Source organism: Lagopus muta, chromosome Z (assembly GCF_023343835.1).
Source record: "Lagopus muta isolate bLagMut1 chromosome Z, bLagMut1 primary, whole genome shotgun sequence".
Classification (NCBI taxonomy): domain Eukaryota; kingdom Metazoa; phylum Chordata; class Aves; order Galliformes; family Phasianidae; genus Lagopus; species Lagopus muta.
In genome coordinates this window covers 56,112,519-56,127,185 of record NC_064472.1, presented here as the reverse complement: position 1 = coordinate 56,127,185, position 14,667 = coordinate 56,112,519, and the positions used below count along the sequence as shown (strand labels likewise).

Sequence of the window (14,667 nt, the reverse complement as noted above, 5' to 3'; positions counted from 1 at the left end):
GAGTCTTTTAGGGAAGGTTGGAATCTCCTACATACCTGTTATGGGCTGGGTCAACGCCTAGCTGTACACGTGCGACAGAACACATCGCTCTGTGTGTACCACCTATGGATTCCCACCAGGCAGTACAATCCACACAGTCCAAACAAAGCACAGTATGCTAAGAGATCTGATGAGGGACCTGGCAGAAGCCCCCTGCCTGAAGTAAAAACTAAACAGCTAAAACTCAGAACTAGCCTCCTTTTTAAGGCTTGCAGAAATCCATATTCACATCTGTTTAAATACATTCACCTCTTAAATACATTCCTAGATGCAAAAAAAAATATACAATGCAGCTGTAAGTTTGTCTCTCCTTTCTGCAACCTTTAGGGCACTAAAGGCCATTTCTGCAGCCAGCTTTCCAAAAGCAGAGTAATTCTCATCAGGTCACCTATGAACTGCTACTCTTGGATATTAAATTACTACTAGAAATATGGATGACGCAAGTTCCAAACATTTAGATATGAACACCCAGTTACATGTAAATACAAGGGCAAAAGCTTAACGCACGTTTCTTATAATCACAGTATACAAAGTTTCACTGTACTCCAACTCTAGCAGGACCAAGAAAGAGTGAAATGCTAAGGTATGCTGAAGCAGACAGAACAAGTTACCTTGTAAGAAGAAACTGGGAATTCTGGATAGTCTGCTGACTGTTTTCCGTGTTAGATGTGTTGGTTGTTGTTGCAGATTGTGTAATAGTGGTGTTGACATTGATCGTGTTGGTGCGTCTAGTTGCATTGCGTGCAGTCTCCAGTTGTTGTCTCGCTGCTTGTGCATGTTGTCGTTCCAACTGCAGTTGCATCTGCAGCTGCTGTAACTGAGAAGCAGAAGGGCTAGAGGAATTGATCTGTCCTCCTGCAGAACGCCTCACGCCTGATAACTGAGATAAAAGCTCTGCCAGAGAAGAGAAAAGTTTCTGTGATGAAATATCTTAAGTGACTGTCACACAACAGAATGAATACACCCTGAATTCCAGGGCATCAATTCATTTTTTTCCATCAATGGAAACGAAGTAATTCGTTTAGTAAATTAGTAAAAGTAAATTATGTTAGAAAATTCATGAAACTCTTCTAGAAAGTCTCAGTGTTCGATGTTTCAAAGCATAAGGAAGATGCAGATTTGTTATAACAGGAGAGCCAGTCTACAGAGAATGCCTGGCAAACGATGTCTTCTGCAGCAATTCTCTGAAGCTCCACATCATAGCGTAGTACCTGACTAGGAAAACACTTAATTTTGGCTTTTGTTAGTGATGTTATTTTCTTCTCAATAAACATGCCCCCACAACACAGATTTTACCATCCAACAACCCAAAGGGAAGATATGTTCTGTAAAAGAAATACCACGCCATCACCTCTAACATTTAGTAAAAGTTATTTTGTTAGGAAAACTCATTCAAGATCTGCCTCACGAAACCACTGTCTACTTCTGCCTGAAGATAGGAAAGGCCCGACAATTAAGGAGTACAACCATATGTCTTCCCTTCAGTGGTAGGTCTATAGCAAATACCTGCTCTTTGAAATTAAAACCAGCAGTAAAACACTGCTCAGGGTATCACAGCAGAATCCCTTAGGTGTTTCTTTGCTGTAACAGATGTAAGGGCAGATGTAGGAGGCAATACTGCCAACCTGTAATAGTTTTCCTTCCATTGCACTAATAAAAAACAATTGCTTTTAGGCAAGCTTTCATGGGAGGAATACAGAAAAATGCAGTTACTTTCTATGTCAGAAACTCCGGATAGTCAAGTTTTGCTTTTCATTTCTGTTTCTAAACCTGCGCTATCAATTCCACGTCTTTAATTCAATTATAATCACTAGGCAGTATCACAAAGAAGAAAAAGGAGATGTGAAAACGTAGCAGATGCTGTGTGTTTCATTATTTTCAAACAGAAAACCTGCAGTTATCTTCTCAGTTCATCATTTCACTGAAAGAGAAGACATATCAAACTATCAGACAAGAAACTTATTCTCACTATAAGTTAGTTAAGCATAAGTTGATGCTTAATAGCTAGCTAGCTGTACTTGGAAGCAGATGAGAGCTTGAGATAAAGGCCTTGGTAAGAGAAGACAACCCCAGCTGAACCTTGAAAGCAAAGACACAGCATCAATCAAGAAAAGTTCAGAGGAATACCATTTCATCCAATTTTTAACTTCCCTGTGCTTGTGGCATTCCACAAGGAATGCCTGGTGAGGTACTGACAAGCATCAGCAAACACTCCACATTTATCTGAACTGAACTACGAGGGCTGCACCAAAAGTAATGCTTCAGTTTTATTATTCAGTCCACAGTCTCAGTGGGCAGAAGTCGGCAGTAAGGCAGCAGAGGTTGAACCTTCCCAGCTATACTCCATTACGTTCTGTTCTGGGTGACAGATGGCAGAAGGGCGGTCTGGCAGAATGATCTGACATGGAGATGCCGATGAAGCAGGTATGTCACTGAATTCCTCCATGTTGGAAAAAAGAGCACCCAGTGACATAAACTGACACTTGGTGAACGTTTATGAAGATGAAACAGTAGATGTGAGCACAGTGAGGCAGTGGGTGGTGTGCTTCAGCAGTGGCAACAGCAATGTACAAGACAAGAGATGTTGTCAAAATTGCTGTCACACCATAAAATGAGGACTGCCTGAACCAGCTCATCCCCATGAATCAGCAGGTTACAACAAGGGAATGGGCTACAGAGCTGAATATCAGCTTCAGTGCACTGGAAACGGTGGCACATTGGAGTATCACAAAGTCTGCAGCAGGTGAGTCCCATGGCTGCTCATACAGGAGCAGAAGAAACAAGTCAGGACCTACCGAACCAATATGAGGCTGAAGGCGGAGGTTTCTTCTGTGTCACCACTGTGGGCCTGAGTCAAAATGGCAGTCCATGGAGCGGTGATGCGAGTTCCTCACCAAAGAAAACATTCAAGGTGAAGCTCTCAGAGGGTAAAGTAACGCGCACTGACGTTGGGATAACAAAGGGCTCCTGGAACTGCAACAAACCATCAGCTTTGACCACTAAATCGCAACGCTGACTAAGCTGAAGGCGGGAACATCCAGAGTCAGGTCAGAGAACAGGCGATCTTTGTTTTGCAACACAGTAATGCCAGGCCCTAAAGCAGTCTGAAGACCACAGAGCACGTTGCCCATCCTGGCTGGGCTGCCCTACAACACCCACCATATAGTCCAAATTTGGCCCCTTTTCACTTCCGTCTGTTAAGGCCAACGGAAGACTGACTGCGTAGGCAATGTTCTCTTAGCAACAACACTGTGACACAGTGGATCGTGTCCACTGGTGTAGATTTGAATGAGCACAGCATGCAGGCTCTTGCTCATGACTGAAATACACAGCTATCAGTGGTGACTGTGTGGAAAAAAAATAGTGTTCTGTAGCTGAGATTTTGCTCTATTAAATAGTGTTCTTGTACTCTTTATCTGTCCTACTTTGATTAAATAAGCATTACTTTCAGAGCGATATACATTCCAGGAGGTCTTCCACTCCAAAATCACAGAATAATGATACACAAACATCCTCCCTTCTTGGATGAACTCTAGTTCTTCTCAGACCCTTTAGGAACCTCACAGAATCATACAACAGCCCAGAATGAAAGGGATCTCCACCACAAGGTACAACTTCTCATGAGGAAAGGGAGCCTAGACAAGCTTATCCTTGTCCCATGTTACCTTGAAAACCTCAAATTAAGAGAGTCAGCCACATGCCTGGGAACTGTTCCCAGTGACTGATGGCTCCCCCTGCAAAAATGTATTTTTTTCTGTATCAAGATTAAATCTCTCCTGGTGCATCCTGTTCCTGCTGTCCCGTTCTTCCACATGGCTCCTTGAGAAGAGAGCCTCTGTCTTCTTTGTAGCTGCCCCTTAAGTGCTGGAATCCTGTGATGACACCTGCTCTGAGCCCTCCCTTCTCCAGGGAGCAAAGACCTAACTACTTTCCTCATACAACAATTTTTGCAGCACTCAGATTATCTTCATGGTTCTCCTCTGGATCCTCTGGCCTGACAAGTCCTTAGTGAGATGATCAAACCTCTCTCTCTGCTACTAATGCCCTGGCAAATGCAGCTCAGGATTCAGCTTGCCATTCTTGCTGCACTTGTGCCCACGTTGACTGATTCAGCTCTGTGCCCACCAGGACTCCAGGTCTCCTTCAGCAGGGCTACTCCCAGCCATGCAGATGCAAGACTGTACTCGGCTCTTTGGTCATGGTCATGACATTCCAGATGCAGGACACAATCCACCTCATCTCCCACCCTGGTGTTTCAGCAAACATGCTGAGATGATTTATTAAAGTTGAATAGCATGGGGTTCAGTACTGATCGCTGGGTGACCTCATGCAGGAGAGGATACAACCAGAGTAAAAGACATTGACCACCACCGTCTGAGCATGACCTCATTCAACTTTCCCTCTTTTGCCAGGATGCTCTTTCAGGTCACAGAAAGCCAGGAGTACCAGAGCCAGCAGAAGGAAGGCTAGGGGATTACATTTAAGCAGACACAGCTCCCCTTTCATGTGCAGTGGTTAATTAAGCTGGGTGGCTACCTCTGAAGAAGTCATGATCTTGAAGTAGGAAGTTCCAGTTTATACATTTATGCATACTTAGCAGCTGAAGGTAGATTACAGCAGTTCTGATGTTGCCTTGACACACGCATGGTCAAAAGATCACAGTATAAAAATGCTCAGATTTCTAATAAGGAAAAAGCTGTATCTGCTATTTTAAATTGTGTTTATCTATTTCTAATTCCTGTAAAAAATGTTTTATTTTCAAATTAAACATACAGTGAACAAGTTTTTCTAAAAATCCTAGACACGTCTTGATTTTCTGGCTTTAAAGGTGAGATGCTCTTCCTCCCATCACAGGATTTCTAAACTTGACCAAAGCACGCTACAAATGCTTGTAACAGTACATTTGTGTAAGAATTTACAAGTACATCATAAAAAATAGCTGTGATATTACAAAAAAAAAAAAAAAAAAACCAAACTTGCTAAAGCTTGAATGCAATCTGAATGTGTTTTCAATGTCTGTTAATAATATTCGTGTAATTTCACCTTTAGAGTCCACAGCTTGTACTAAAACAAATCAAGACAGAAAATCTTGTCCACAAACACCTTCATCTCACAACAAATCAGGATGATATATACTCAAGTAATGGATAGAAGCTGGACACGACCACAGTCAAAAAAATAAATAGCGCCTGTGAATAACAAGCTTTGGGAATACATCCTGCACTGTAGAATTAAAAGTACTGCCTACTAGTGCAGTGACTTCAGCTTCAGAAGACCACAGGCCAGAAAACTGTTCATCAACACACAGCCAGTCACACCTGCATGTATCATGAGTGCAGTTTCAGCACAACAAAAAGCAAAGCAACCATTATCACATTGGATTTCGCTCCTTTGCATAAGGAGCATCCACAGGCAATCCACAGGCACAACAGCTCTTACCAGCTATAGGATCCATGGCTTCTCTATTGCTTGGAGAATACGAACTCTGAGAAGATGAAAGCCCTCCAGGGGAACTGCTAGTAAAGTGCATGTTTGATCTACGTGCACGAGGGCCCCCCAATCCCCGACCTGGGTGAAACATTCGACGTACATGCCGAACACCACTGGATTCATCATAATAAACAAGTTAAGAAAACAGAACTACATGGCATTAGTTATTAAATGACTACAGTACCTGCTGTGTAAAACACTCTAGTGTACGCTACATGAAAGCTTCAACTTCTAGAGCATAGCTGAGATGCTGTAGCTATGGAGCAAGCTGGGCATACAGACATGCACTCAAGACAATCAGGGCTGTGTGCATTAAAACGCCTCACACTCTTCAGCTTTTTAATACACCTAAGAAATATCAGGATTGATTTTTTTTTTAATCAAAGTTTTCTATCAAGTAATCTTACACCTTATAACACCTTTTGCCAAACTTCTTACACATGGGTTTTACTCCCACTTCCTCATTCTTACATTAAATACTAAAGATCTTACGGCCATTCCTACCCGAAGTAGAAAGGAATGCAGTAATTGCCATCAATTTCTATACTATAAGCAACTTGATCCCAGAATTTTCAGCACTTGAGATCTTAAAATTTTGCACGTTTCCAGAATATTCAGCACTTTTATCACACCCCTTCACTTTACCTTTCTTTTTTTAGCCAAACAAATGGCGTAAATTCTACGAATGACTCCTGCTATTTCCTCATTTCCCCTGCCTTGCCATCTCATGCTTAAGGTTCAAGTCATATTTTTATAGGCTTGCAAATTATGGCAAAAAAATTATTTAAAGAATACTTTTGTCAGAAAGTTAATACACATTTCCAAAGCAGTCAAGAATTCCCTTCATTTTGAAAATCACTTGTATAATTATTGAAAATGAAATAACATACTTTGAAATTTACTAAGATTTCAGCTTAGATCCCCTTGCTTGGCCAGAGCTACCACAGTCAGCACTCAGGCTTCTCGTGACTGCTGACAGTCCTGCTTATATCCACAAAACTAGGGATGACTGCTCTTCTGCAGTTTTGCATTACTCATTAACTCCTTTACAGAAGCAATAAACACTCTAACTCCATTACAGTGATCCGACTACTGTGTAGCTATTAACACTCACATGTAGTTTGTCCTGACTCTAAACCACAATAAACACTATCAAGCTGAAAGTTGAAACACAATCACAAATGAAATGCAGCCACCTCCATAAAATCCTTCTGTCAGCATTTTTGTTTCCCTTTAAAATGCTTTGAACAACAACAACAACAGAAAGATGTCGACAGAGCAGTATGCTTATCTGTTTAATGAAAAAATTCAGAGAGAAAACTTTCTGTAGGTATCGTACATAATCTGCAGGTCATTTAATAAATAAAAATCAATTAACCCTAGAAAGCAATCCTTTCAACAAAGGACAAAAAGCAAATTTCAATACTTCAGCCATCAAATGTAATTAACCTGCATAATCTGCTACTAAGATAACTGAAAGACAGCCCTTTATTTCCCATGTTATCTGGAAGCTTTCCTAGCCATTGCAGAAATGTCAGTAGGTAATACTATGGAAGTATCTTAGTATAGTGAATGAAGCAGGTACACAAGCTTATTTGTCAAAAAACAGCTAAGCTCAAACCATCCTCAGATCACTGTCTGTGTCATAAATTGTTTCTACCACCTGGATACATAAAAAAGGCCTCAAAACTAATGATAAGGCAGGATAAACCACAGTGTCAGTAGAAAACAGCTTGGTATAAGAGTTCCTTAAACGTTTCTGCTTCTAGGCTAAAAAGCACTGTCAAACACACATACAGTTCATTCATAATTTGGATATTGCTTTTAAAACTAGAAAAATTACCTTTAAATTTTGCATACAGTTTTCCAGCAACTCAAGTTGCAGGGAAATGAGAGGTATAGCCCCTTGAATATCAAAATCAAAACAAGTAATCATGACTACTCAATGAAGAAGTCTAGACTCTGCATCATCTCAGGAAAGGATATTAAATCTCTAGGAGCTCTGTGTTCCAGTGTAAGATGAGCTGCAAAGTCATCTGTGACGTGATTAGGATCCCCTCCAGGTAATGCTGCACATATTGGACAAATCTGAAATGACAAAGAGGAAAAAGAAATACTTTATAGAAAGTGGAACTCATATCGCTATTAAAAACAGCAAAAATCATTTTCAAGAGAAGATGTTAATTTCCATTTCTCTTATGATTTTAGTGATACTACAGAAACCAGATTTTGCAGTGCTTTATAAATTAGTTTTGTATGTGGTATTTTGTATTTTATACAGTCTCAGACAACAAAGTGATTACAAAGGCCTACTATATGCCTGCTTGTCATTCATCTCAGCAAAAGAACTGCAGGAAGCAGACTGAAACTACACAAGCATTTGCTCAAGTATCAAACCGAGACATACCCAGGCACTGCACAACTACAAGGTTTGGAAAAGAAAGACTGATCTCCATATCCCTACACAAAAGGATTTCAGAAGATACCGTTTCCTTTATTAGTTAATGAATATTTCAGCTTAAAAACACAAAGACAAGCAGTACCATTACATTTCTTCCAACTGTGACACCTTGAAACGCACCTTCCAATTTTAGTTCCAGCAGTTTTGAAGCTTGATCTTAAAGTTATACAGATTTTAGATTAAAAATATCTCCAGCCCAGAAAACCCTCCCAAAGCACTAAATGCTTATATTAACAGCTCCTGGATGGCTAAATACAGCTACTATCCACAGATTTATCTCTTATACTCCTCCTACTTCCAATAGCCCCCCTGCATTCATGGAACAATACTGGTTGCAATAAAGCCCAGGTTTCTGGTGGTCCTCATGTTTATATACAAGTTATTGACTGTGGAGCTCAAAAGACTGCACACAATACGGATACTAATATTCAGGTTGCTCCAAAAAGTAATGCACATTAACACTATGTGACAGAGCAAATCTCAGCTATAAAACAGTATTTTCAACAGCCACCAACATTAGCCATGCATTTCTGCCAGCAATGAACAAGAGCCTGCATGCTGTGCTCATTCAAATCTACACCAGTGGACACGATCCACTGTGTCACAGTGTTGTTGCTAAGAGAACGTTGCCTACGCAGTCAGTCTTCCGTTGGCCTTAACAGACGGAAGTGAAAAGGGGCCAAATTTGGACTATATGGTGGGTGTTGTAGGGCAGCCCAGCCAGGATGGGCAACGTGCTCTGTGGTCTTCAGACTGCTTTAGGGCCTGGCATTACTGTGTTGCAAAACAAAGATCGCCTGTTCTCTGACCTGACTCTGGATGTTCCCGCCTTCAGCTTAGTCAGCGTTGCGATTTAGTGGTCAAAGCTGATGGTTTGTTGCAGTTCCAGGAGCCCTTTGTTATCCCAACGTCAGTGCGCGTTACTTTACCCTCTGAGAGCTTCACCTTGAATGTTTTCTTTGGTAAGGAACTCGCATCACCGCTCCATGGACTGCCATTTTGACTCAGGCCCACAGTGGTGACACCCAAGAAACCTCCGCCTTCAGCCTCATATTGGTTCGGTAGGTCCTGACTTGTTCCTTCTGCTCCTGTATGAGCAGCCTGTTCCCTTGTTGTAACCTGCTGATTCATGGGGATGAGCTGCTTGAGACTGACCTCATGTTGTGCTGTGATGGCTGTGCAAAGCCACCGCTGAAACACACCACCGTGCCTCACTGTCTGCACACCACCAGTTGGCATCTATAAATGTTCATCAAGCACGGACGGATGTCAGCGGGTGCTGTTTTTTCCCACATGGAGGAACTCAGCGATACCCCTTTTGCTTCATTGGCACTTCCATGTCAGACACCATTCTGTCAGACTGCCCCTCTGCTGCCAACTCTCACATGGCAGCATCATGCAGTGGAATATAGTTGAGAAGGTTCAACCTCTACTTCTGTACCAGCATCTGCCCCCTGACACTGCAGGTCAACATAATAAAATGGGAGGCATTACTTTTGGAGCAGCCCTCCTCTAATACTACACCCATCTGGCTTACTTATATTGAGGTGAGGATGATGTCTTAAATACATTCACTGCAAATTCTCCGCTGCTTTTGACAGCAGCTTACATCTTCAATGATATTTTAATTAAGCAGCCTCATGCAGAAACTTAGGCTTTTTGAATGGTTCTTGCTACTACATCTTTCCCCCTTTATTTTCCACATGATGTACTTTTCTTCAGAGAACCATTTCTCAGGTTTTCCATCACTACAGATGCAATACAAGCAGACACACTGCAGAGCAATGACATTACAGAATATGAGGGAGGACACAACTACTGGTACCACAGTGGGTCTGCTTAAGAGTTACTCATTTCAGATGTCAGATAATAGCTTAACAGAAGCAGAATGAAGTGTTCCAAAATGGTCTACAATTTCAAGATGAAAAAAAAAAAGAAACAAAAAGTACCTCTCTACTCAATTTTAATTTCTAAAAGCCCTTTAAGGACTAACGATTTAGACTAACAATTTTGCTTCTATCTATTAAATTTGATGCTAGCCATTGCACTTTTACCTGCCATAAACACACAATTTCAGAAGAAATTCAGCGTAACATATACACTTCTAAAGTTACAAATAAATTGCTTAATCTTCAAACAAGAACACAGTTCAAATCAAATGAACATAATCTTCAAGGTACTCTTTTTTTCCAGCTACCTATGAAAATGGAAAAAGGGAATAATCATGAAAATAGAATTTAAAAAGCTATACAAAGTTCCTCACGTGTAACATGATGAAGTCTTCATGAACAACAGATATTTGCTTGAAAAAAGAGACTCCTCAGAAAAACATGAGATAACAAAAAGTTCTGGAGAACAACGAAATATTCAAGGGAACTTAGTAACTTAAACCTAATTCCAAACATGAAATTTCTTACAAGAACTCTCTCACCAATAAAACAATCTAAAGCATTGTTAGACACAAACAGAAATTTAGTTAGGCATTAGCTTTGGCAAAACACCCTATGTTATGATGAGGTCAGAAGCATCACTGATTAAGTGTGACAAAGCTGAAAATTGTTGCTAATAGAACTTGCTTAGTTTTCATAGCAAAAAAATACAACTTAGGATAATGGGTTCAAAATTGCATTCCTAATGTATCTGGCTCTTTTTTTTTTTTAATGATATTTTAAAAAATAATGATGTTGCTCTGAATGACATCCAAAAGATGACTTTCAAGTTCTATAACAGTTAGGAATTAATCCTAATATCTGCTAGCTTCTAGAAATGTTGTTCTACTCCTTACTTTCCTTATTACTGCCTCCTTATTAACATGTAAGGCATAAAACGACACTGATCTTACAGAAATCCTGTCACTAAATGGAAGACACTGAAATCTTCAAGAATGAAGCAGAAGATAATCTGAAAGGTTTCACTACTGCAATAAAAGTTCTAATCAGCAATATATTTACAACTTAGACCCTACGGCTCCAAAGCTCATGGTATGAGCTTAGTTACTGCCTTGCTAAATGTGACAAATCTGATGAAGAGTGACAAAGTAGAAAATTTATTTTTATTCTGAAAAGAGATTCAAGTATGACATTCAATAGTTTCCAAAATCTTGAGCTTGTTTACAACACTGACTTCTAACTGAATGCTGAATCATACTCAGTACGTTAGGCTGAACTGAAACCCAGCACCAACAGTGTAATTACTCTGATACCCATATTCCTTGGCACTTACTTGCCCTATAAAACTTATCCTTACTCTTGGACTGGTAAAGAAATACTGGTAATTACTGAGACTTTACATCACTTTTTCACCAATACTGCCAATTTTTTTTTTTTTTTTTTTTTAGCATGCAACCTTAGGGACCTTAGTCAGTCTGAACCTTTCAACTTCTCCCACAGACACCAGTATAATTTTTCAAGTACCCATCATTAAACTACCCTTCAATAATACTGTCAGACTCATCCTGTTCACAAGTACCTAATGTTGCTATATTTACCGCTGCCAAATACCGAGCAAAATCACCCTCTTATCTTCAACAGCCCAAATACAAAAATGTTAAAATCCAACTTGTCAGAAATATTAATGGTGCTTTTTCCTCCCTCTCCAGTGGATCAGAACTCTTTGACTCATTCTTTTAGAAAGATAGGTAAGGAGTAAAGAGTGATCACCAGCAAAATAAAAAACAGTCTATCCCTGGAGACTTGAAGATCTCAGGTACGGTCCACCTGTCAACAGCAAGATCTACTGCAAGTACTAAAAGCTCAAGACATGAGCAAAAACAGCTGTCTGAATGCCCGGAACAACACAATTGATTATCTTAAGATTTTCTTCATTAGTCATGTTGTCATCTTTCGCTATCAAGCACCCAAGCAGCCTTACATTTTCTGCAAACTGAACTTTGCAACTTGGCACAAACATACGCAATCATATTAAAGGATTGCCTTCTATTATTACTTGAATCAGGATAAAAATTTTGTTTTTGCAGGCTGACTGACTCAAAAATCAAAGGCTCCTTTTAACACACAAAACTTCTTCAGAAACCAGCAGGGTAGCAGGCTCAAAAATTTAGGCTCTACATACTGAACTCTAGAAGCTGCAGCTGCAAAGAAGGAAATGCCAGATTAAAAAACCTAGAATATGAATACAGTGTTATGAAAATACCACTGACATCAAGTGGTGCAAATCAGAACTGCAACACTAAACCATGAAAGAAGTCACCCTGATGTGAATCTCCAGTTGATGGTATGTTTGAAAGGTAAAGCATTTAAGAAAAAAAATCTATATTATTAAAATTCCAAGTGTATCAGTAAGGCAACTTATAATCCTGCAGTACCACAGACAGAAGTAAACTGCTTCACTTATCTTTTCAACAAAGATTAGAGCTTCAAAACTAACAAGTTGCCTCCCCTAGCACTCCTTCATTCAAGATCCTTAACCGGCTTGAAAGAAGGGTTCATCATCTTCAAAAGAATTCCATGGAAAGTAAACAAATAACGCGAAGATCAGAACAGAGAACCCTATGAGTAATTCACAATGTTTTACTAATGAGTAATCCATTCCAAGCAAACAAGTATTTTTGGGAACCCGTGAAAAAAGTCAACTGGACAAGAGGATTTTGGAAGTCATTCTGTTAGCCTTGCTTCACCTACTCTGAAAGGCAGTCGGGAAAGTAGGAACTAACACAACTAAACACCCAAAAAGGTACTTTAAGGAAGTGTGTTTTCAATGGTGTCAACTGTTCTATCAGCTAAGAGATGGAGAACACATCCCTTCCCCTCCTGCTGCCTCGAGAACAAGTCACAGCAGAATTACAGCTTCTGCTGCTCGCAGAATGTAATTACAGCAACAAAAGACTGCCATAGCTATGGAGCTATGGTCTTACCCAACTGTAAACTCATTTGGCAATTGCACACTGGTTGTAAAAAGGAAGAACAGCCACAAGAATGCTTTAAATGTTGTTTTACAGCATAAGCTCCCAAACATAGCAACCTTTACATCAGACTAACAAAGCAGCAACCATAAAAGCAAAAAGGAAGCTCATTATCTGAGCATAACCTCCCCCCAAAAAATCTGATATCATGAAGTGTGACTTCTTCAAAAGCGTTTAAAAGAGCTCATGCTTCAAGAATGACTGTTTACGCATTTTCCTGAATATTCTTTTTAATGAATTTTCACAATTAAAAGAGTTCTGATGTTTCTTACCACTTCTGTTGATGTTTCCGCATGCTCAGAAGTAACATGTTCTTGAAGAGTTGTTTCTGTATGACCCATTTTTCCACAATAAGGACAAGTGAAAGACTGTGGCTGCTCTACAGAGAAAGCTTCTCCACCATAGTACAAATCTGGAACACAAAGTGTTTAAACAGAAGTTACTTCAAAGCATTATAGTAAATTACTTTGTTCATATAACATTTCTTTATGTACTTGAGTGCAGTACCACTGACAAACTAAAATTTAACTGAAATTGCTATTTTTATCCTCCACAAAGGCCATATGCTGACATTCACGATGCTTTCAATTACCGATGACAGAACAGCCAGAATACAGTGCATTAGTTCATTTTCATTAGTAAACATATTATAATTTCCTAATAGTCAGTAGAAGCAAAGAGTCCTGGCTGCTGCTGTTGCCAAATCATCACTTTTCTATCACCCTTGCTGTCCTTAGTACAACATCACTACAGCATTCTTAAATCACAAGTTTTAGATTTAAATTCAGAAGTCCTCTGTGACTCCATAATCAATACTTGTGCCATAACTAAGCAACTGTTTATCATACAAGAAAGAAATCTAACTGCTACATGCTGGTTTTAGTAGTATGGGTTGAAGTCAAGCACGGACAAAAACGCATACTTTGAACGGCTAACTTAACTCTCCATGCCTAGCAGGACAACGTAACAAATTATGCAGTAAATAACGCTTTTCCTCTCTCTTTCTCTGCAGAAGTTACATGTTTTACAGGAAACATGAACAAACTTCACATCCACATCAAGATTAAAAAACACATCTTTCTTGAGCAATTTGTTTAAGATTCATTTACTAATATTTTTCTAGGACTCAATCATAAATAAGTGGAAGATATTTTCAGTGAATTATAAATATTGTTCTATAAATTTAAAAAAGGCTAAATCTGCAGAGCTGAAAGAACATGTCCTGCATCCCAAGATGATATCAATCTAACGTATTAGGGATATTTCCTTCTGGGGACATAAGTCACTGCTTCCCAAGGTTTATTTCATCTTCTGCTGGTGGCCTGTTTTTAGGAAATGATGAGGAAGAGAAGCATTTTTGTTTTTGTAGCCATACAGACATTACATAAATTATGAGGGCTAACACTCCAAAACCAACACAGGGAAACACGTATTAATAACATGCTAGCATAGAGTTAAAGATACCAGATGAACAAAGCTCTGCAGATAGAACACATCACAAAACAGAGTTCATGTTCAGTAAGTCTCTCTTTCCCTTGCTCTGACAAAGGCTTCCAGAGACTTTGAGTGCTGGAGAGCAAGAAATTAAAGATGCCTTTTCAACAGGTATGTTAAAGCAGACAGGCAGCTATACCAAAAAGGAAACACTTCCTAACAAATCCAGATGTTTTTAAAGTGGTCCAACAAATTAAGCGTCACAGTTTGATACCGTGCTAGACCTAGGTTAATTTATTCTCAAGTGCAAAAGGCAGAAACT

The 14,667-nt window shown here is 39.6% G+C and overlaps 1 protein-coding gene across 3 annotated transcripts in view; it reads right to left on the bottom strand.

The window, feature by feature from the left end:
• KCMF1 (potassium channel modulatory factor 1) overlaps nucleotides 1-14,667 on the bottom strand; it is a 61,215-nt gene that overhangs the window by 8,752 nt on the left and 37,796 nt on the right. For 2 of the 3 annotated variants that reach the window (XM_048932347.1, XM_048932350.1), the window contains 4 exons: nucleotides 13,184-13,323; nucleotides 7,516-7,617; nucleotides 5,479-5,656; nucleotides 651-933 (listed from right to left, as the gene is read on the bottom strand). In XM_048932347.1, coding sequence (XP_048788304.1) covers nucleotides 651-933; nucleotides 5,479-5,656; nucleotides 7,516-7,617; nucleotides 13,184-13,323 — 703 coding nt within the window. The remainder of the gene's footprint in view (nucleotides 1-650; nucleotides 934-5,478; nucleotides 5,657-7,515; nucleotides 7,618-13,183; nucleotides 13,324-14,667) is intronic. The other variant, XM_048932348.1, reaches the window with a different exon arrangement.